This window comes from Exophiala mesophila (genome assembly GCF_000836275.1).
Source record: "Exophiala mesophila strain CBS 40295 unplaced genomic scaffold supercont1.6, whole genome shotgun sequence".
NCBI classification, from domain to species: domain Eukaryota; kingdom Fungi; phylum Ascomycota; class Eurotiomycetes; order Chaetothyriales; family Herpotrichiellaceae; genus Exophiala; species Exophiala mesophila.
Genome location: NW_015622509.1, coordinates 1,874,191 through 1,895,947, shown reverse-complemented (window position 1 = coordinate 1,895,947; position 21,757 = coordinate 1,874,191). Strand labels below are relative to the sequence as shown.

Genomic DNA, 21,757 nt, shown 5'->3' with positions numbered 1-21,757 from the left:
ATCCCCGCGGATGCACGTTGCCATGCTGGGTATGGGTGGTTTGGTAGCCCCTCGGTCATCTCTTCTCTCTTCTGACAGGCTGCGCTCAACCAACAAATCGTTGATGTCATCTCGCAGTCATTGACACGTGATTTCCCGTTTCGACGCGTCTTTGTGTGACGCGGTTGCCGCTTTTGCTGATTCAACATCGAGACTCCATCACAACATCAAACTTGACTCGATCTACACTACGCACTACTTTATTTTATTTACCTTTTCTCACCGCTATAGTATCTGATACCAGCCTAAATTGGTACAGACTGGCAATTTTGGCAATTTTGGCAATGCTGGGGCAGTCCCAACCCTCATCATCACTATGCCACCGGCTCCTCTGGCAACCATTTCTTCACAGTCAAAGAGGAAATTGAATGCTTTCAAATTCGATCAGACATTGATGGAGGCGGAAGGCAATAAGGAAAACCAAAACCATCTCTCCGAAGATCATGCTCCTGTCAAGCACCATATTGAATCGCCGCCTCGAGCAAAACCCTCCCAGAATACCTTACCACATACCCCCGCCGTCAAAATCCCTATCGAAGACCTTATTGCCAACACAGAAGACGCATTCAACTGTCCTCCTCCCTTAGCGACGCCGAAAGATCATGTCCTATGGCAGACAAATCCAGATAGCTCAGATCCTTCGTCGTCTGCGAGAGGTACACAACAAAGTAGGAAGCGAGCTCACAGTTCTTCTCCTGCCTCCTCGCAGCTGGGTCGGTCTGAACATTTGTCCGGACGCAAGGAAGCATTGAATTTGGATACACTGCAAAAGTCTCTCCGCACGCCGAACAACGACCCTACTCAAGACTTATGGAACCGTTATTCTGCGGTGAACAATCCCAGATCAAAACCAGGTGAACCAATTTTGCCTGCCTACGCTCATCTGCTCCCGTCGTCGCCACAAACACCAGGTACGACTGGAAAGGAAGCATCTTTACGAAGGACACACAGCTGCGGCACGGAATGGCCGGCATCAAATGCAAAACGCCGAAAGGTCGACACAAGCGAAGGGCCTCAAGGTCGGACCAAAGAAATATTTGCCGCTTCACGGAAAGATATTCTACGTCACGACCTCTCAAACAACACGAAGGTTGGCTTGCTTCTGGAGAAGATTCATGAGAGCCTCAGCAAGAAGCAAAGGGTAGAAGAGGGCCCGTCTAGCTCTTCGCCCCTCCCCGAAAGACGCTCTCAGTTCCTCGAGTCTCCAACTCGACCACAAGTTCGGCCACAGCCTTCGTTGATGCCTGCTCCTAGTGAGGCTGTTCAACCCCGAGCGAGTCCTTTGCGAGAAACTCGTGTTCGAGAGAAGACTCCCGCTTCTTCCGATTATGGCGATGATGAGCTTGACCTCGAGGCTTTTGAATGCATCGAATCTGCAGTTGCGCAACAAGCGGAGGCCGTAGAGGACAATCGTACGGTGGTCAGCATCGATAACAAAAAGGACTCCAACAGCCAGCGGACGTCGTGTCATGTACATCAAGTTGAGAAACCTCGACATGATCCACGCAAACAAATTTCGAATCCTCCATTGCAGCCAAAGCCACCCACCGTGATTTTGGATGATGAGTTCGATGATGATGACGATGACGACGATATGATGAATGGAATGATTGACCTGGTCTCCAAATTTGAATCTCAATGTCCAGCAAAGGCGTGCGGCACAGCTGAGCCAACAACACAGGCTCCTTCGCGCCTCGAGACTTTAGACGAGTTTGACGAGGCATTTGACGACGATGACGACATGTGGGACAGTATCATTGATGCTGGGCACAATCAGACAGATCCTGTGAGGATCAACCCCTCACAACAATACTCGAAAAGTGCACAGAATGTTCGTCATGGATAGCTACAGGCTTTATGAATATGCTGATAGTGTAAATAGACATTGATCGATCATCGAGCAATCAAACGATACCTCATCGTCGAAGTTGTTGAGAGTGAGTACGAAGCCAAGTCGGGACGTAGACGAATCGAAAAAGTATGCTCTACCTCCTTCATCTTGAAACCACTTCTAATTAGAAGCAGATGTTGTCTGTTAAAGATGAGAAAAGCGGCATGCGATACATCGTTCTCTTGCGCGACTCTTGGTACGACACAAGATGTACAAAGGGTTCTTATGTTCACATTATCGGCATATTTGACAACACAGGGACTTGCATCATCGATGATGCCAGCAACATGATCATTGTCCACCCGGACCACCTCATATCTTCCACTGTCGTGGGAGACTCTTTCACCTGTATGCGGCGAGCAGTTCTCCAAGACCGAATCAAAGCCACAAGCATAGCGACAGCACCACAAGTGTATGGTCATATCCTCCACGAAGTCTTTGGGCAAGCTCTTCTTCTGGATCGGTGGGATGCGCAATCCTTCCGAGATATCGTCAACAACATATTGCCCTCTTACCTCGAATCACTCTATGAGATCGGCGTAAGCGTTCACGATGCAACTGAATATCTACTTGGCAAAACTCCAGAGTTGATTGCCTGGGCTAATGTCTTTGTGGGCCAAAAAGTGAGCAAGGACTCTGTCATCCGTGATCGCAATGGACTACTCGTTCCGACCAGTATCAACAAAGTTTTGGAACTTGAAGAACACATCTGGTCGCCCATGTACGGCCTAAAGGGCAATATCGATGCTACGGTCCAAGCCCAAATGATACTCCCTGGAGAAGCATCACCACGCACCTTGGTGATTCCCTTCGAGTTGAAGACTGGCAAGAAAGACAATGTTGAGCAACATCGAGTCCAGACGGCTCTTTACACGCTCTTGTTGACTGACAGATACGATATTAATGTCACTTGCGGTGTTCTCTATTACATGGAAACCTCCAAAACTTTTCGCGTTGAGGGTATCAGGAACGAGCTTCGTCATATGGTCATCCAGCGGAATGAGCTGGCTTGCTATGTCCATGACAAGCTGGCGTTGCCTCCAATGATCAAGAAAGAACACCTCTGCAAGACTTGCTACTCCAAGGCTGCATGTTTCACATATCATAAACTCTCGGAAAATGGCGACGGAGTCACAAGTGGGTTGGGCGAGAAGTTCAACGAGGTGGTGGGCCACCTTTCGCCAGAAGATCAAAAGTTCTTCGAGAAGTGGGATGAACTTCTCACGAAAGAGGAACGAGATACCATGAAATTTCGCAGAGAGTTATGGACCATGTTGAGCTCTGAACGGGAAGCTGTTGGTCGATGTTTCTCACAAGTCATGATCTTGCCTGGGTCCACTGTTGAGAATCATGAGAGCTCCAAGATCAATCGCTTCGAGTATACCTTTGTCAAGCACAAAGCGAAGCCAGGCTTCTCGTTCACAGAATCACAAATCACAATAGGTGAGCCGATCGTGATTTCAGATGAGCGAGGGCATTTCAACTTTGCTGCGGGCTACGTGACTAATGTTCGTCCGAACCGAGTGACTGTCACAGTTGACCGTCGACTTCAGTATGCTAGAAGAAGGAAAGACGGTTTCGACTCGGAGAGAAATCAGACTTTCACAGGCACGCTCGGGAACGGGACCCAGGGCAGCTCTCAACAGCATGATGAGGGAACACCACTCCTTTACCGAATTGACAAGGATGAGTTTGCCAATGGCATGGCAACGGCTCGAAACAACCTGCTACGGATTATGGAGAAGGATCTTTGGAGAGCCCGAGAGCTCAGACAACTCATCATCGATCAAAAGGCCCCAGAATACAAGGTGAACTCAACATCTTACTCGTTGGGTGGCCCTGCTTCACAGCAAGAGCTCAACATTGATCAACGTAAAGCCATTGAGAACGTGATGAGCGCGAAAGACTATGCGCTAGTGCTGGGCATGCCAGGTACAGGAAAGACCACTACCATTGCTCATATCATCAGAGCGCTGGTATCTCAGGGGAAGTCTGTTCTTTTGGCTTCCTACACCCACACGGCAGTTGACAATATTTTGCTCAAGATCAAGGACGACGATTTCTCCATCTTTCGCATCGGCGCTATCAACAAAGTTCACCCGGAAGTCAAGTCATTCGCCGATATCTCTGGTCTGCAGAAGCGAACCATCGAGGAACTTCATGAAGCATGGCAGGGCAGTCAAGTAGTTGCGACTACTTGCCTGAGTGTCAACCACGGCATCTTCAACGCTCGCACATTTGACTATTGCATCGTGGATGAGGCATCTCAAATTACACTTCCAGTATGTCTAGGACCGATCCGAATGGCCAGGACATTCATCTTGGTCGGAGATCATTACCAGCTTCCGCCATTGGTACAGAACAAGGATGCACAACAAGGCGGCCTGGACGTAAGCTTATTCAAGCTCCTTTCAGATGCGCAGCCTGATTCGGTTGTTAATCTTGAGCATCAATACCGAATGGCTGAGGACATTATGCTGCTCTCCAAGGAGCTGGTCTATTCTGGCCGTATCAAATGTGGCAACGAAGCAGTAGCCAAAAGAACACTGCACATTCCCCATCTTGATACCGGTCTAACTGCTTATCATTTCACATCTTCTTCGCTTTCCGGACGAGGATCTGCTCAGCAGCCAACGACAATATGCGCCTCAGATGGATCATGTTGGCTTCGCAAGGCACTGTGCCCAACGTCGAGATGCTTGCTGCTCAACACTGATAGTATCAATCCAGCCGGAAGTGCGAAAGAAACGGCTTCTGGGCCACGCATCACGAATACAACCGAATGTACTCTTACAGCCCAGCTTGTGGCTGCACTGATACATTGTGGTATTGCTCCAAAGTCGATCGGAGTCATCACATTCTACCGTTCTCAGCTTGCCTTACTACGAACTGAAGTGAAAAGTACGGCAGGAAGTGTAGCCGCAAGTGAGGTCGAAATGCATACAGCAGACAAGTACCAAGGCCGTGACAAGGAGGTGGTGATCCTCAGTTGTGTTCGAAGCAATGACCACAATCACGTTGGTGATCTGCTGAAAGATTGGAGACGAGTCAATGTTGCAGTGACAAGGGCGAGGAGTAAGCTGTTGATCTTGGGCAGCAAGTCGACACTTGAGGGGAGTGATGTGCCGATTCTTCAAGGTCTGACAAAGCTCATGGACGCACAAGGGTGGATCATGGATCTTCCAGCATTCGCCACGACCTGTCATACCTTTGAAACGATCATGCCCACTACAGGTGCGACTCAGGTTAGCACGGTAGGAGACAAGGGTCAAATAGCTCCAACTCCCGCAAACAATCAGTCTAGAGCGGTGAAACGACCACTCGACAGATCAAACGGTAATACGTCGACAAGTCCTCGAAAGATTGCAAGCAGCACGGGTGTTCATGCGCCATTCAAAATGCCTAAGAAAGTGGTGCATGGTAGCAAGATTGTGGACTTGGAGAAATTGCTCGATCAGCGACCAGTGATGCGGGATGTGATGAACGACATTGTCGGACAGGAAAATGTGCCAACGATACAGCAAGCGCAGAACAAAAGTCAGGGGTTTGATGTTGATATGGATGATGACTTTGACCCGGCTGCTTTTGGAATTTTCGAATGAAATGAGGTTGTCATGGTGTGTTGAAGAAAGCGATCCTTTGGATAATTTTCGGTACTTAAAGGTTTGGACAAACTCCATTCGAATGGCATTCTTCGCTTGTCTTGATACCAAGCATGAATTCAATCACGATCAAACCAAGCCTGATGGGAAATTGATCACCCGAAGCAATCTGGACCATAGCGCATAATGGAAATCTTTGGTTATGCAATGAGATGATCTCTATTCCAACATACAGTCTATTGCTGTTCGAAAATAGGCGAGTTGAGCTTTCCGGTCTGAAGAGCCGCTCGAATGTTATTGATGGCCCACTCTTCCATCTTCTCCTGCGTCTCACTTGTCCAGGTACCCATATGAGGAAGAAGCATGACTTTGTCATTTTTGAGCAGACCCGGATGGATTTCAGGTTCCTTCTCAAAGACATCGAGACCAGCACCGGCGATAAGACCACGATCCAACGCATCCACCAAAGCAGCCTCATCGATGACTGCACCTCTAGCTGTGTTGACAACGACAGCAGTTGGTTTCATCAACTTGAACTGCTCCGTGGATATGATGTGTCTCGTCTTAGGATTCAAAGGCAGATTCAGACTGAGAACGTCGCTACGTTTCAGCAAGTCCTCAAATGAGACATACTCAGCACCGGCAGATTGAACATCATCTAACCGTCGACGATTGTGGTAAATCGTCGACATGCCAAATACCTCGGCCTTTTTCTTCATGTTCCGGCCAATACCTCCCATACCGAGAATACCGAGCACTTTTCCCTGAGGATCATGACCCAGCGCTGGAGGAGGAGCTCCTCGCCATGTTCCCTGGCGCAGAGCTACCATGGATGGATTGAAGTTACGTAGGGCTCCCAACATGAGGAAAATAGCCGTGTCAGCAGTAGCATCATCGGGTGCTGAGGGTACATTGGACACTAGCAGTGGTGGGTCGCGTGCTGAACATGCCTCAGCGTCAATCTGATCGTAACCAGCACCGCAATGGGCAAGGTATTTCCATGATCGGGGCAGGGCGTTGATCAGTTCTGAGTCGAATAGTCCAGTGATTTTGACGCTAACAAACGTTCGATATGCGGCGACCACGCCGTCGAGGGCTCCGGATTGGCATTCTGCAATGAAGTCGGCTCGGTTGGTGGAGCTGGGTGTTATCAGTTCGCCGAGTTCGCTGAGAGAATCCCATTGTTTATGTGCACTTTACATTGATCAAGTTAGAATGTCATCGTCACCAAGGAAAGAGGGCATTGGATACTGACTGGTCGAGTTCTCCAAGGAGAAGAATCTTTGGTTTTGTCATGGTGAGAGTCGACGTTTGGTATTATGCTAGTCGGTGAATTGGACGGTATCGTATGAAGAAAGTGTCCCTGTTGGACTGATTTGGAGACAGGATAAATGATTAGATGAAGGTATATACAATCACCACTTAAAACGAGATGATGTCTTAGTCGTCCTCGGTCGCTCCAAGCCGTTTCTATCAATTCACGTCGGCAGACCCTACCGGCAGAGGAATGATATATACGTATGAAAATTATAAGGGGCTTTACAATCTACAACCATTTCGAAATTTGTTCATACGCCCTTCCCAATCATCAATATTGGCGTCGTTGGAGTCAAACATGCAAGGCTGCCTCCCCGGCGCACTTCATCCCGAAAAGAGATGATAAGAGAGTAATTGGTGACACGTGATTGGCCAAGGTATCAAAATATGGATCTTGGGCGGAGCATTCCTCTTTGATAACGCGCGGGGGACTCCTCCCGAATTCAGTTGGAAGCGAACGTAGCAGACCAACCGTGGAGAATCGGCATCTTTGAACCGATATATTGTGACAATGATCTCTCGGCGAGGTAAAAACGTTCAGTCGTTCATGAAAGAAGTGTAGAAGAGCAGGTGTGATTCATTGCCCTCCTGGCCTCCTGCCCTCCTGCACAACCCTCTCAAAGACTCCGCTGAAGTGTAGAGGGAACTGTGCTCTGGGTTACGTCACCATCAGGCCCCTCGGCCCCCTCGTTGATAAAAGGGCTCCTACTACTAACACCGATGGACAGGACAATTGCTGAAGATCCCTACATCGGCTTCAGGGTTAAGTCCGACTAAATCCTACCACTACAGATTCGACTGGCCCTGTGTTCTACGGTTGATGGTTAGGTGCACACCAGATACCTGATAGATCGACACTTATGATGGAGATAGGTAGGAGACGGTTTTGTTTCTGAGTTCGAGAGGGTGAGAGAGACTATAAAGTCCTTTGCCGTGCACACATTCATGCAAAATCAGACGCTATAGACCTTCTACATACGAAATCCCATCATGACTACCATACTAATCACAGGCGCCAACCGTGGCATTGGACGAGGAATCGCAGACATTTTCCTCTCACGACCCAACACTACGTTGATAGCCCTGGTTCGAGACACATCAGACGAAACGACAAAATCTCTCAAACCTCTTTCTGAAGGCAGTGCCGTTGTCGTCTTACCATACGATGCGAGCGACAACACATCCGCACAAACCGCCATTGAAGTCCTCCAAACTCAACACCACATCACATCACTAGACATAGTCATCGCCAACGCAGGCATCCAAACCTGGCAAGGTCCCTCCATCGAAACTCCTCCGGAAGCCATGATGTCGCATTTTCAAATCAACACCATTGCACCGCTACAACTATTCAAAGCAACACTCCCTCTTCTTCAGCACCGAACATCATCATCATCAAAGACCTCCTCCCCCTCTCCACCCAAATTCTTCACCATTTCATCGAGTGTCGGATCTACGGAACTCATTCCCCAAAGACATCATCTCAGAGTCCTGCCGTATGCGACTTCCAAAGCCGCAGTCAACCATGTCATGCATAAGTTACATTCCGAGCATCCTGAGATTGTCATCGAGTTACTGGCCCCGGGATACGTAGCTACGAATCTGTCTCGCGGTTTGAAATTGGAGGGTTCCACTGTCAATCAGACGGGTATGGTGCCGATTGAAGATAGTACAGCGGGTTTGGTCAAACAGATTGATATGGCGAATCTGGAGAATACTAAGGGAGCCTTGACGACTTGGAAGGGAGAGGTCGTGCCTTGGTAGGATGAGCAGACTAAAAAGAAAAGAACTTTGCCACTGTCTACCCTTTACTTGTATTTTTTGTCGTATTTGCTAACATGGCCGATGCCGATGTCAATATATCGAGTAGATTGTGATTCTTGTGAGTAAGAATGTTGGTATACGTGACCGTATATTTCTGCACCTATGAACCGCAAACTCGACCGTTGCCCATAGCTCCATCACGTGATTATCTCGACTCCAATCAGCTTCAAGTTCATTCACATCACAACTGAGAACGATATAGACAAGACGAAACGAGTGCACACCTCTCCATCTCCCTCGCTCTCAACAATAGAAGCTCACCAGGATTTACGGCCACCATGGCCAAACCTCTCAGGGACGTAGTCGGCGTTGCCAAAGTAAGGATTCTCAGACCCGCTTCAGAACACACACCGCGACCTCAAACAACCCAACAACCAGCATCACCTCATCCCCCTCCCCTTCCCACCTCACGTCCCCTCGTCGCCCTCCACTCCATGTCCATCCCTCCAGAAGATCCATCCATTTATTTTACTAACCCCAACCCCTCCTCGCAGAAATACACCCAACAATCCAGCGGCCTCTACGAAGCCATTCGAAGATTTTTCGCCGTCGACCCCGAACGCAGCAACGGAGTTCCGATCAAACACTTCCGCAACCCTCCTCCCGGCGGTCTCGATCCTCATTCATACGACGAAGCCGTCACTACACCAGCGGCCGATATTGCCGACAACCCATACTGGAAGCGCGACGTGCGACGAGCGTATCCCACACTGAGTACCGTGACGCAAAGCGATGCGGTTGGGTTACTTAGCTTTGGAAGTGCAGCCGACCCAAGCCCTAAGCTCCTGACGGGTGACGAGGGTGCGAAACAGTTGGTGGAGGTCAAGCAGACGGGTGAAAAGGGTTTGGCGGCGTATTTTGAATCGCAGGGTAAAGGTACGGGTGTGTCGTCGGTTCTTACCAATGGTGGGTTGCCGCCGAACCCGGTCGCGGTGAGGAGTAAGCATCTAAAGGCGGAGAAATATGAGATTGGGCAGACGAGTTATGGAGAAGAGTAAGTTCATTTCTTCCCCCCATTGGTGGATTTTGTTATGGTTTGAAGTGGTGTGTTGTGGTGTGGTGTGGTTTTTCTTGATTTTGATACTGACGTCTATGGTTCTTTTTCTAGTTATCCCTGCCGGAGCTTCGTTTAAAGCAACGGCTGGCCCATACCTGGTCGCTATGAATAAATATCAAGGGTTCGGTCTGTTAAACCACGGGGGGCTTGTTTCTAAATAGAAATCCTACCGCCTTCCCATCAGGAATCGGAAAAGAGAAAAAATGAACAGAAATCTATGAATTAACAGCTACTGCTCTTCAACTCATTGCTGCCCGTCGCTTTTCCTCTATCGCCGCTTGTTCTTGTTCGAGTAGCTCGCGTTGTTTGACGGCCTCCTCACCCACGGCCTTTTCACCCTTGCGTCTTTGGCGGTCTTCAAAGGCTTGTCGTCCTTTCATGATACGTTGGACGATTTCGCCTGCGTTGACGTGGGCGTACGGGTGTTCTGGGATTTCTTTCAAGATTCCCATGTCTTTGGCGTCGCTGTAGGGGTCGTAGGTAGATGGCATGAATGCCGTAGGGCCGTGATAGACGGCGGAGATTTTACCCATCGGCAGGGCGTCGAGGTATGGTTTGGACGGCGAGAATGGAGCTCCAAAGACCACGGCGTGGACGTATCGACACTGTAAGACACAAAGACCACGTTCAAATATGTTCATGATCGGGTAGTTGAGACCCTTCCAGTGATTGATGACGGCGTCGTTGTGTACCCCCGCCACCACGTATGCCTTGCCCTGTTCTGCTTCGTCAACCTTTCGGAGGAACTCGATGTGACCCGATGAGAACAGGTCAAAACCGCCGTCCACGTAGACGATGCGTTGGCCTGGTTTGGGTCCTGTACCAGGAACCAGCTTGGCGAACTCGCCAGCATCGTGAAGTTGGTCCGCCGAGTTGGCTTGACTCTTAGGCCCCCACGTCCATACTTCAGAACCAGGGTTCAACCCGGTCTCATCGGTAGCATAGTCTTTGATCCTTTGAAGCATGGCAGCCCCTATTGCAACTCGTTCCGGATCAGACGTGCCTTCTGAGATTCCGTTAATTTCATCTGTCAGGGATCTGATGAAGTGTGTCTTTGTGCACAGCAACATGCGTCCGACAAGGTCGGTGGTGGAGATTCCGGGAGTTCTTTTGACGACCAGGAACCGTTGAGCTGCTTTGACATAACGATAACAATCTTCGCCTCCAGCGTCTGAAGTGATGTCGTCGCCGTGCACGACGTACCAGCATCCGTAGTGGGAGATCCATGACAACTGTGTAACATAAGGAGCATGGGGGACGGATTTGGTCGACCACCGACAGGCGTCAACTGCAGCTACACTTGTTTCATTAGTGCTGAACGATAGGTATAAGAATATGTGGGGTTGGGATGGATGCAAGGCTGTCAAACTGCACATACCGCTCGTCTAGAGTCATGACTGTGGGACCCTTGTTGTCGAGGATATCTTCATCAGAATGGATACCGACATAGAGCTCTGTGCCGCGCTGGCGAGCTTGTAGCATAGCACCGGCATGGCCTAGACAGGGTTGATCAGAATGAGCCTCATCGAAATCGACCCTCGGGAGAAGAGGCTTACCGTGATGGGCAAAATCAAAACATCCATCGATCCAAATTCTCTCTTTCAGGATCTCTTGGTCCTGCTGAGGATCGACTGGCCATTGACCAGGGCCTGGGACTGACATTGTCGTCAGGGAATCATTGACTGATTCTCGTTTAGATGGTAATGATAGAGCCAGATGAGAGTTGAAGTGGGGTTGGGGACAATAGGGTTTGATGTGAGATATGATGGACACGAAGAGGTCAAACAATGAAGAAAGCTCAAGGTATGGGTTGTATGGTGAGTGTCTTGCCAGTTGCTTCTGGGACGTTGAGCTGTCCTGTGTCCTGTGTCCTGTGTTCTGTGTTCACCGTCAAAGCCCTGCACAAACCTGATTTTCAGTGATTGGCAAGAGGAGATTGGATATTCTTCCATGCACGTGAACATGAATTGAACAACGTCTGCCACCCTGAAGCCTCGAGCGCCCCTCGTGTCCGTCATGCCCCTCGCCCGCGTGTTGGTACCCGAAATCGGCAGCGATAGGGCCGATGCGCCCTAGTGGGAATTAGGGCAAGGGGGCCCTTCAGTCCCTGGCACCCCTGAAGAAGTCGCAATAATTAAAAAAGTACGACCTGCAGGTACGAGACTGGGCTCAACTTACAGGTGATGATAGTGATAGTACTAAGTGTTAATTAGTAGCTAGGTGCCGATTACCTGGCCACTCTTATCCCTGTTTAATAGTCATTAGTGAAGCCTACCTCCTCTATCCAGTTAAACAATAATTTAGTAGCACTAACTGTACCCTGTGGCGTACGGCTGTCTTCCTCCGCTCCCCTTTTTTCCATCTTCAAACTCTTGCGTGTCACAAATCCATCCACAATCTCGAATCCACATTCCCCGTTCACGGTCCACACTCCACACACCATCGTGCTCAAGCCTACCAGTCTGCCAGCCTGCGTCCTGCACACGCCTGCACCACTCCAACAGACTTTACCCATCTCTACACGGACGCACGCGGATACCCAGGCGCGGACTTGCTGGCTGTCTCGGAGAAGTGAGTAATCTTTGTACTCTCATTTATTGGTCTTGTCATGGTTGAATCTTCCTCCTCCTCCCATCGTAATGCTCTCAGCCCCTCGACATCATCCACCTCAGGAGTCACCACTGTACTCACTACCGGCCCTACATCGTTCTTCTCCAAGATCACTCGCTCTCCCTCAAAGAGGCACAAGCCCCTGGGATCCAACAACTCGATCGACACCACATTAAACGCACCCGCCTCTGCATCTCGTTCACGTTCTCGACAACCATTTTCACGCACTCCCACCGCCCCCGCTGCTCCCTCCTCTATCTCTTCGTCCAAACCCGATGTCATTACCAGAACTACCAGTGATGTAACTGGCACTTCAACCCCTTCCTCCTCCGAGTCTCCCAATATGTTTATGGTAGTCAATCCAGTCGCGTTGCCCGCTCCGCCTAACAGCGGTAACACGCTTCGAAACCCGTTACCAAGAACCACAACTCACGATGACCAGTCGCGATTACCGACGCCGACTGGAAATCATGGCATTGGAGAAGGATTCAAGGCCGTTCCTGGGGACGCAGATGTCCCATCTGCACTAGCACTGAATGGCATGTTGACCAACGGGTCGGCTCAATACTCAAGTACATCTCTACTTCACGCACACCTTCAGGAAATGACCAATAAGAGAATAGCGACACTAGACTATTTGCGCAAGGCACATGAAGGCCGGTCCTTCTGGTTCAACACTGTTCGCTTCACCGAAAGCGACATTGGAAGGTTGCCTTCATATACGCCTAGTCGACTCTCACGTCGTGCAACCAACTACATGTTGTTGGGCATGTCCTTGCCCATTATCCTTGATGTTCATCCCCAACCACATCCTCAGAGTGCCTCTTCAACCAATACTGCTGTGGCACAAGACTACCTCCGGAGTCTGATTGCCCTCCTGACCGAATTTGAGTCATTCCAACAACTACATCCCCCTGACGGCAGCACCGCAAGTTCTTTGAGTCGTGCACGAATCCCTCAAATGTTCAAGAGGGCAGCGACCACGTCGAGGCCGCGCAAGTCGAGTGGCCCCGTTTCAGAAATCGGTGCGCCTATGTTACCAACACAGTCTTCACCCCCCAACCTCCCCGATAGCGGAATTCATCATGGCTCGCATGCTTCCATTGATACTACCACGACGGGGACATCATTCCCCTCTAATGCATCCATTGCGACCACACTGGTCAACTCATCCTCATCCACACCAATGGCCGTCAGTAATTTCACCAACGTGTCGGCCTTTCCCCCACCGGCTCCGTTCGACGCACCCAACTCTACTCTCCTCGCCAATGAAGGACCATACACCTACCTTCAAACCCCTCCTCTCCCATTCGTTCCAGACTTTTTTACTGTGTTTGCTACACTCTGTGATGTCCTCATCGAGACCTATCAACGCTTAATGCAGATCTTGATAAACCCGACGGCGTGCACGCCCGTGATAAACGACTTGTTCACCAAGGTTGATGGGCGGATTCGGAAAGTAATGATCTCAGCAACGATCCGAGAGTTTGAAACGTCGTCACGAGACATGGTCAAGCGGGAAATGATGGGGGTACAAAAGGTGGTTCTGGGCGGACTGATGGTTTGATTTTATAGCACAGCGACGGCACAATGTTTTGTTGATCGTCTGAAGTTTCTCAAGACATATATGCAAAGGCGTTGGAAGACTTGGATGTGGGTAGAATTGTCAAAAATGTTGGCTCATGACAGCTTGGCCAAGATCGTGCTCAGACCCGGGCATATCACTATTAACCTACCTAATACGTGCAAGACCGATTCCACCAGGTATGTGCATAGTAAGCGTCTTCGTGCCCCTACAGTGAGTGCATGTGCGACAAGTTCATCAACATCGATGAACTTGCATGGATCAACATTGTCGGACCATGACTTGGCTAGTTGTCATGTCGGACAAGAGTCGCCGGTTACCTGGTCATCTTGCCGTCCATGCTGCCTATACGTGATAAAGGAGAGCATTTGTCTGGATTGAGCGATTGAAGGCTGCTCTGACAGATCGAACCTCCTGAAACCGTCAAGATCAAGACATTTGACGGCAGATGTGAAGCCTGTCATACGGCTTATATTAGGTCTAGTAGGTATGTAGAAAAGCTAATTGTTGCGTTTTAATCTTGACAGAAGCTGAACATACGAGCCATACCATGCGACGAATGTCATGGTACTCGGAAGATACCTACAGATACAGAGTCATTGAGATGGAGGTCAGCCCTAGGACTTGAATGAGAGATCGTGCATATGGGTATGAGGTGCCCAGGCGTTGTCCCCTTAGCAGATTCCCACTGTCGGTATAAGCCTTTACTATCGCCCAACCCGCCCCTCGGCCCCTGCTGGTGGATGACACTCGGGCCCCTCGGCCCCTATCGAGCCCCAGAAGCCCCAGAGATGTCGTCTATTCACACTCCCTAATGACAGCCAAATGACAGCCCAATGACCCACATCTTCTCCTCCCCCACAATGCCCGAGGGCCATTTCAGCCCCTTCGTCCATCTTCTACGCATACCAGGATGAAATTCGTGCAGGGCTCCTCGGCAGTCAGGGCCGTTCGCTGATGTCCTTGCACCTTATCATGCTTGTTCATGCACAGGCGGGGTCTGAGCACGCGCGACAGGCGCGGCACGCTTGTGCAACTGCCAAACCGTACAGGAACGAGAATCGTGCAGTTGCCACAATGTAGACACCAACTTTCAGGACATTCGCATTTCTGACAGAATTCGTATCCTCCCTCCTCCCACATCCTCCTCCATCCGCCTTTGCCTTGCAGCAGCCTTTTGCTCATCTCCTCTCGTTTATACATATACCCCCGACTGCCACAGCCGCCGCGGCTTCTTACACGTTCTATGATCTCTCCTCTTTTTGTCATCCTATTTTCCTCGCTTTTTGGATATTGTCTCTCTCGTCTCAGTTTTGGCATTCTATTCAACCGTTGGTCTCCTGTCGCAAACATTGTATCCCTCGAGAGACTTTCAACGAAAACTTGTACATAGCTACGAGTCTCACTACTTACCGATCTTTTCAATTACCCTGCCGATCCGTACGATTTCTTCAAAGGACTTGAATGGCCACACTCCGTCGCGGCCAGGCCTTAGGCCTTGCTATCTCCATCATCGCCATATATTTCCTCTTCTTCGCCGGATCCGACTCAGGAACCGACTTTCGAAGAACCACTGAGGCGTCCTTGTCGCTACGTCGCGGCGTGTTACGTGGCTCTCTCTCCGACGCTGACCTGACGGCGCAGACGAACCGAGAATTACAGAGGATTCTCGACCTGCAAAGGGAAGCACTAGACCAGAAGGCTTTGAGAGCCGACCGTCCGACGCCTGGCTCGCCTGCAACGCCAGCGGTCGCCGCCGCCGCAGCCGCCGCCGACGAGGCAGAAGAAGAGGAAGCGGAGCAAGAGCAGGATGTCGAGAATATTCCAGTCGCCGGCCGAAAGATCATGCCTGTATTCAAGGACAAGCCTCAACAACCCGTCGCCGAGGATACAGATACACGATCGCAGCTTGATGATGACGATGACGACGCGGGTTCGATCGTTAAGACGCCCCAGCTGGCCAAGCCCAAAGATGATGCAGACGAGATTGCAAGAGAAGAACTACAGGCTATTCTGAAGAAGAGTCCAAGTGAGTACTGTCTGATACAGTAACAATGAAGCAACATGACTAACAATGCTTTTCCCTCACCACAGTCATCATCTTCTCCAAATCCTATTGTCCGTATTCGAAACGTGCCAAAGCACTTCTACTCGAGACCTACACCATCATTCCCACACCCTACGTCGTGGAACTCGACCTGATGAACGAACCTGTCTCGAGCCCGGTACCCAAATCCGAAGAAGGTGAAGAAGTTGAAGAAGATGAAGAGAGCCAATCCAGTACCAGCGACTCGACACCACTGCCGCCCACGCTTGGTCGGAAACTCCAAGACCTTCTCGCTAGTCTCACTGGCCGCAGGACGGTGCCCAATATCATGGTCAATGCCCAAAGTATCGGTGGCTCAGATGATATTGTTAGGATGCACGAGGACGGCACTCTCGAGGCCGCCATCAAAAGGTTGGGTGGCAAAAGGATCGTCAGTGTCGAAAAGGCCAATAAAGCCAACTCAGGCCATTCATATCCTTGAATTAGGACAGTCTAAACGTTCGCGCATCACCTCGATTTTTCACTTTTCTGTCGACCAATGTTGATGTCAACGCACCGCCACATTCGGCGCCTGCACGGCCAGGATCAACGGCCCCCAACATTTATCAACATGGGCATTTAGGGGGGACGCGAGTTCGGGGACAGAAGTTGTATGTTAATCGCCTTCACTTGTGAGCAAAGGTCCACGCCGTCCAATCCAACATGCTGAGAGCAGTGTCGAAATGAGACCATTTGACAGACCTAGTCGTTCATAAGTCGACGGTCTCGGCCATGGATCTCTCCCAGCGTCCAGCCCATCTCAGTGAAACCATCAAAGGTTCCACATACTTCCACCTCCATCTTCAGTCAGATATTGGACCGGGACCAAGAGCAGATACATCATCATCTCGTCCCGAATTAGCCCCCAAGGTCGAAAATATGCGGTTGGGTGGTAAGCCAACGCCTGTCTGGAGCGTACTGCCTCCTCAACCTGCGACTTCATTGAGCCCAACATCACATGCATGAGTCGACGCATCAACTGATGAAAGTCAGAGCGGTTCGCAGTCATGCAAACACGTGCACTCTTGAGAAGCACTTTTGGAAGATCAACCCTCAGGAGGGAATGACACCGTCTTGGTCACGATCACAGTAACGATATATCTTGTATATAGTACTAAGCCTTTGGAACAGTAGGACACATAGATTCCCGCCGTCGATTGTTCCTGTGAGCCAGGATCGCCAACGGCTAGGCTAGATCTGTTCCTATTGAATACTATCAATTCTCACGCTTCAAGTAAGCCTCGTATGTTAGGGGGAACAACGTGAAAAATACGTTGTCCAAATGAAGTTTGAGATCACTCACCAAGGGGATTCAATCCGAGCCGTGGCCCGTGGAAGATCGTCAGTCAGACACGCCAGGAGAAAAGAAAGATGCCTAAATTCTGACTTTTCTGACTTTTGTATGAGCCAAAGTGAACGTCAAATTATTGCGACATGGTCGACTGGTGATTGCGACATAGACATCTTAACTATCATTGAACGAGCTTGCTTGTTCCGATGCGAGTCCCATCCCATCTGCATGATAGTGTCAGGTCGATCACCCTTTTTAATCCGCATGCGTCCTTTGGCGCCAGCCTTGAGCGTCTTCCTAGTTCTTTTCGTACGCTTGGCTGCTCCAAGTCGATCACACTGTGCAAGTATCTAGTCTGGACTAGGTGGGTACACCAAGCCTATCGTTGATGTCGCTATGTCTCGTCCAGCGGCTACTACGAGGTTCTTTCCGGGGTTCTAGGGAGGTGCTTAATGTCTAATTAGGTTCGGTAGGTACCTGAATCGAAATACAAGGTCAGGTAGGTAGGCGCCTCAAAAAGCCAGGAGCTGAATGAATTCAGGCGTCGTACGCCACCAATGAACCCCCACTCCATAGGAGAATTGACTGATTCCCTTATGTAACGTGGCTTTCCAACGTTATGCAGAGACGAGGCGAGATTGAAGTGGACAGGGATTATCAACGTATTCCAGCCTCGTCAGGAAATTCAGTCTGACAATCATGATAGTTCATATCGAGAATCCATGACACCATCTGGGTTGTTCCTTCCGCGGAAAGACGAAAGTCGTCCTGGGAGACCAATAATCGTCCTTGCCGATATCGTCACCTGCGCTCTGTCAATCAAGCAGATCCCGTTCAGCGAGTTTTTCCTCCAGGAGCACCGATCCCTGCCTACTACAGAGTCGTCCGTTTGCCCTTGGGACAAGTCATGGTTAGTCGATGCTCTCCCGGGAAATACTTCAGCAAACATGTCCATCACCTACTCTGCTTTCAACCTACTGTTACATCGAGTCTTCGTCTTCGCGGTCAATCCATGCCGAGCATCTTGTCAGTCCCTAGCGATACAGGGTATCCACTGGATCCCCCATGCTCTTGGAGCAAATCACAGGATTTATCGAGTGAAGCCGATCGATATATCAGAGGTACCTCCCTGATATGTACGCCAACTGCATTCGGTTTTCGGAGCTAACGTGAAGGTGCAATAGGGACATCGGAGCACGCCTGTGCATAGTGTCTTTAGCCATACCTTTGTCGCCTCTCTGCATACCTCCAATTCATATCCCTGCTTAGTGAATGGGAATCAATATGTCTATCTTCTAGCTCAGCCGTGTCCTCGGCCGAATCTGCATGGTGCAATAATAGCCAACGATGAGGAATAACAAGAACGTGGTCTCGGTTCGAAGCGAAGCATGCAGTTCCGGACATCCCTGCTTACCCACTTGTATAAAGAAACCTTCCCTTCATTATGTTTGGTACATCGAGAGCTCTGAGCAAAGACAACCGTGTCAAGAGCTCGAGAACTATTAGCGCGACCTACCCTATTTTGACCAGCGATGGCTGTCTTTAGCCGATTTCCACGCTGGGCCAGCTCTCGCCAAAAGGACGCGACTGCCAATGGTAACGATGTTCAAGCCGAATTTGTCAGTGATGGTGAATACAAGTATACTGTCGGCCTTGGTGGAAACAACTCTGGCCCAAGCTACCAGGAGGTTTCGGGTGCCCCCGTGGAGAGCAATTCGCCTCTGGGTTACTCGGTCGGCAGTATCACCATCCTGTTCTTGAATATCAGTATGATGATTGGAACTGGCATTTATTCAACCCGTCGGTATCCTTCACTCACTACGTAACAAGGCCCTGACCAGATCTCAGCATCCGCAATCCTTTACCTGCTTGGCTCTCCAGGCCTCTCCTACTTTTACTGGGTTATAGGTTTCCTCCTCTCTGCAAGCTCGCTTGCCGTCTACCTCGAATATGCCTCATACTTCCCCAATCGATCCGGTGCCGAAGTCGTCTATCTGGAACAAGCCTACCCTCGACCGAGATACTTATTTCCCACCACTTTTGCCATGTGGTACTTGATCCTCGGCTTCAGCTCTAGCAATTGCATCGTACTAGCAAACTACCTTTTCCAGATCAACGGCTCGCCCCCTAGTTCATGGGGACTCAAGGGTGTTGCCATCGCCGCATGGACTGTGACAATACTCTTCTTGGTCTTCAGCACTCGGATCTCCTACTGGATTTCTAACATGGTCGGCGTCGTCAAGGTGATTACATTGACCTTCATTGCCATCACGGGACTTGTTGTCCTTGGAGGCCACACCAGAGTTGAAGATCCCAAGGCGAACTTCAGGAATTCATTCGCAGGTACCTCAGACTCTCCTTACGGCCTTGCCACTGCTCTCGTCTATATCTACTTTTCTTACGGCGGCTACAACAACGCATTCAATGTGGTCAATGAAGTCAAAGTCAGTTTCTATCCTCGCCCTTTCAATCCGTCGTTCGATCTGACGCATGAAACAGGATCCAATACGTCAAGTCAAGGTCTATTCGTCCATTTCCCTACTCATCGTAGCCAGTCTCTATATCCTGGCCAACACCGCCTATCTCGCTGCAGTACCACTTGACGAGCTCAAGGCTTCGCAACAAATTGCGGCAAGCTTGTTCTTCCAAAAAGTCTTTGGCTCCAGTGGAGCAGTCAAAGGACTGAACTTCCTCATTGCTCTCAGTGCTTTTGGCAATCTCTTGTCTGCCAACCTTGGACTTTCTCGGATTACTCGAGAATGTGGCAGACAAGGTGTTCTTCCATACCCGAAGTTCTGGGCGTCTACTTGGCCATTCGGAACTCCTCTAGGCCCATACCTCGTCAAATATGTGCTTACCGTGATCATGATCCTGGCTCCTCCCGCTGGTGATGCCTTCAATTTTAGTATGTGCCTCCGTTCGTCGATTCCTCCTCTGTTACTGACCAAGCCTTAGCCGTCAGCCTTCAACTCTATCCAAACGCAATCTACAACGTGTTCATGGCAGCTGGCATCTATCTTGTGCGATGGAGACGCAAGAAGGCCAATCTTCCGCAACCACAATTCAAATCCTGGCATGTTGTCTGTCAGGAAACCACTCTGATCCCTGTGGGATCGCCACAAAAAGACTAGAATCTCGTGACTATTCACGAGTAGACTTGAGTGGTTTAATAGATATACTGTCATCACAGCCGTGCATGACATTGTCATTCTTTTCAACATTCTGGTCAATCTTTACTTGGTGGTGATGCCATGGTATCCACCTCCAGGAGGAGCTAATGCTGGAAACTTCAGCTTTTGGTATGGCACTGCCAATGTGACTGGGATTGGCATGTAAGTTACTCTCCGTCTTGTTACACATATCCAGCTCGGTTGCGCTGACATGATTTCATCTTAGCATCATTCTCTGTGGAATCTACTACTATCTCTGGATTCATGGTATTCCACGATGGCGCGGATACCGTATACGTCAGGAAACAGTGTCATTGGCGGATGGTGGTTCTCTAACACACAGGCTGGTTCAAGTCCCTCTTAGTCAGCTCGACGAGTGGGATCGTACACATGATCCCCTCGGCCGAGATCTCGACCACGGTGTTGAGTCTGGTAGCAATAGCGAGGGGATCACTTCGATCAAGGACGAGGCTAAGGTGTGAAGATTGTGGTTGGATGGAAAGAGAAAGATGTTCTGCTTACCCAGTGATAAGAGAGGACTCCCATTCATTTGGGTTCCTACGAAGCGTCACTAAGATTGATGGCTGCGACTTATCTACTACCATCCCGGTATCTGGCCATTGCAATATGTTGTGTCTCATTTCTTTTTCAAGTTGAACAATGATGAATTCGGTTATGGTTCTATCATTCTATAAAGACTAAACGTAGAGGAGTCATTGAAAGTGCGAATAGATAGAAGTGTACATCACAGGAATGGTTAGGAAGGAAAGGAGTGCAGAAGGAGGAGGAGGAGGAGTAGAGGTTGAAGGGTGGGGGGAAGAAGGCTGAAGGTGTAAGGCTGCGAGTGCAGAGTGCAAAGTGCAGGACAATAGAGAAGTTGGGGTTTAGAGAGTGCAAGTTAAAGGTAGAAGGTGGGAAGGTGGAAGAGTGCAGGGCAGCAAGGTGCAGGGTGGAAGGTATAGAGTGCACGAGGAGTATGAGGTTGGAGAGTGCAGAGTGCAGGATGAGTAGAGAAGGTGGGGTGTAGAGAGTGCAGGTGGAAGGTGTAGAGAGTGCAGGGTGGAGATAGATTAATGGTTGGGAAGTTGATACACCATGAGGAGAAATTTGAGATAGAGGATGAGGGGAAGGAAGGAGCGACGGGAAGGTGGGAGGGGAGGGGGGAAGACGATGACGATATGGCCAGCAGCGAGGGCTATGAAGACAATGAGGTATGATAAGGTGGGGGACGGCGACGATGACGAAGACAATGAGGTATGGTGAGATGGGGGACGGCGACGATGAC

The 21,757-nt window shown here is 49.9% G+C and overlaps 7 protein-coding genes across 8 annotated transcripts; 5 read left to right on the top strand and 2 right to left on the bottom strand.

Moving 5' to 3' along the window:
* Positions 1 to 355: 355 nt before the first annotated feature.
* Positions 356 to 5,707, top strand: PV10_08562 (uncharacterized protein; the record flags this gene model as incomplete). Its single annotated transcript, XM_016373599.1, has 3 exons — positions 356 to 1,870; positions 1,922 to 2,017; positions 2,065 to 5,707. The coding sequence occupies 3 exons, from the start codon at positions 356 to 358 to the stop codon at positions 5,530 to 5,532; spliced, it is 5,079 nt and encodes a 1,692-aa protein (XP_016220510.1). The 3' UTR covers positions 5,533 to 5,707.
* Positions 5,598 to 7,059, bottom strand: PV10_08561 (uncharacterized protein). The gene is made up of 2 exons (XM_016373598.1): positions 6,788 to 7,059; positions 5,598 to 6,726 (listed from the first exon to the last, which is right to left on the bottom strand). The coding sequence occupies exons 1-2, from the start codon at positions 6,826 to 6,828 to the stop codon at positions 5,769 to 5,771; spliced, it is 999 nt and encodes a 332-aa protein (XP_016220509.1). The 5' UTR covers positions 6,829 to 7,059; the 3' UTR covers positions 5,598 to 5,768.
* A 346-nt stretch (positions 7,060 to 7,405) lies between these two features.
* PV10_08560 (uncharacterized protein) lies at positions 7,406 to 8,653 on the top strand. The gene has a single exon (XM_016373597.1). It carries the CDS (start codon positions 7,840 to 7,842, stop codon positions 8,611 to 8,613), a length of 774 nt encoding a protein of 257 aa, XP_016220508.1. The 5' UTR covers positions 7,406 to 7,839; the 3' UTR covers positions 8,614 to 8,653.
* Positions 8,654 to 8,874: 221 nt separating this feature from the next.
* PV10_08559 (uncharacterized protein) lies at positions 8,875 to 9,974 on the top strand. Its single transcript, XM_016373596.1, has 3 exons — positions 8,875 to 8,990; positions 9,168 to 9,667; positions 9,782 to 9,974. The coding sequence occupies exons 1-3, from the start codon at positions 8,952 to 8,954 to the stop codon at positions 9,804 to 9,806; spliced, it is 564 nt and encodes a 187-aa protein (XP_016220507.1). The 5' UTR covers positions 8,875 to 8,951; the 3' UTR covers positions 9,807 to 9,974.
* PV10_08558 (uncharacterized protein) lies at positions 9,821 to 11,662 on the bottom strand. Its single transcript, XM_016373595.1, has 3 exons — positions 11,287 to 11,662; positions 11,109 to 11,226; positions 9,821 to 11,029 (listed from the first exon to the last, which is right to left on the bottom strand). Exons 1-3 carry the CDS (start codon positions 11,390 to 11,392, stop codon positions 9,970 to 9,972), a joined length of 1,284 nt encoding a protein of 427 aa, XP_016220506.1. The 5' UTR covers positions 11,393 to 11,662; the 3' UTR covers positions 9,821 to 9,969.
* Positions 11,663 to 12,332: 670 nt separating this feature from the next.
* PV10_08557 lies at positions 12,333 to 14,086 on the top strand. Of its 2 annotated transcripts, XM_016373594.1 has the most exons (2): positions 12,333 to 12,912; positions 12,964 to 14,086. In XM_016373594.1, the coding sequence occupies exons 1-2, from the start codon at positions 12,339 to 12,341 to the stop codon at positions 13,905 to 13,907; spliced, it is 1,518 nt and encodes a 505-aa protein (XP_016220505.1). In that variant the 5' UTR covers positions 12,333 to 12,338; the 3' UTR covers positions 13,908 to 14,086. The 2 variants fall into 2 exon arrangements, with proteins under 2 accessions (XP_016220505.1, XP_016220504.1); XM_016373593.1 differs by having other exon boundaries at positions 12,333 to 14,086.
* A 975-nt stretch (positions 14,087 to 15,061) lies between these two features.
* On the top strand, positions 15,062 to 17,205 carry PV10_08556 (uncharacterized protein). Its single transcript, XM_016373592.1, has 2 exons — positions 15,062 to 15,954; positions 16,020 to 17,205. Exons 1-2 carry the CDS (start codon positions 15,390 to 15,392, stop codon positions 16,451 to 16,453), a joined length of 999 nt encoding a protein of 332 aa, XP_016220503.1. The 5' UTR covers positions 15,062 to 15,389; the 3' UTR covers positions 16,454 to 17,205.
* Positions 17,206 to 21,757: the final 4,552 nt, after the last annotated feature.

Coding starts and splice junctions, on each gene's coding strand:
- PV10_08561 (XM_016373598.1), bottom strand. CDS start 6,828: ATGACAAAACCAAAGATTCTTCTCCTTGGAGAACTCGACCA. Junction 6,727..6,787: donor CTCCTTGGAGAACTCGACCA/GTCAGTATCCAA, acceptor ATCAATGTAAAG/TGCACATAAACAATGGGATT.
- PV10_08560 (XM_016373597.1), top strand. CDS start 7,840: ATGACTACCATACTAATCACAGGCGCCAACCGTGGCATTGGACGAGGA.
- PV10_08559 (XM_016373596.1), top strand. CDS start 8,952: ATGGCCAAACCTCTCAGGGACGTAGTCGGCGTTGCCAAA. Junction 8,991..9,167: donor ACGTAGTCGGCGTTGCCAAA/GTAAGGATTCTC, acceptor CCCTCCTCGCAG/AAATACACCCAACAATCCAG. Junction 9,668..9,781: donor CAGACGAGTTATGGAGAAGA/GTAAGTTCATTT, acceptor TTCTTTTTCTAG/TTATCCCTGCCGGAGCTTCG.
- PV10_08558 (XM_016373595.1), bottom strand. CDS start 11,392: ATGTCAGTCCCAGGCCCTGGTCAATGGCCAGTCGATCCTCAGCAGGAC. Junction 11,227..11,286: donor TTTTGATTTTGCCCATCACG/GTAAGCCTCTTC, acceptor AACCCTGTCTAG/GCCATGCCGGTGCTATGCTA. Junction 11,030..11,108: donor GTCATGACTCTAGACGAGCG/GTATGTGCAGTT, acceptor TAATGAAACAAG/TGTAGCTGCAGTTGACGCCT.
- PV10_08557 (XM_016373593.1), top strand. CDS start 12,339: ATGGTTGAATCTTCCTCCTCCTCCCATCGTAATGCTCTCAGCCCCTCG.
- PV10_08556 (XM_016373592.1), top strand. CDS start 15,390: ATGGCCACACTCCGTCGCGGCCAGGCCTTAGGCCTTGCTATCTCCATC. Junction 15,955..16,019: donor TATTCTGAAGAAGAGTCCAA/GTGAGTACTGTC, acceptor CCCTCACCACAG/TCATCATCTTCTCCAAATCC.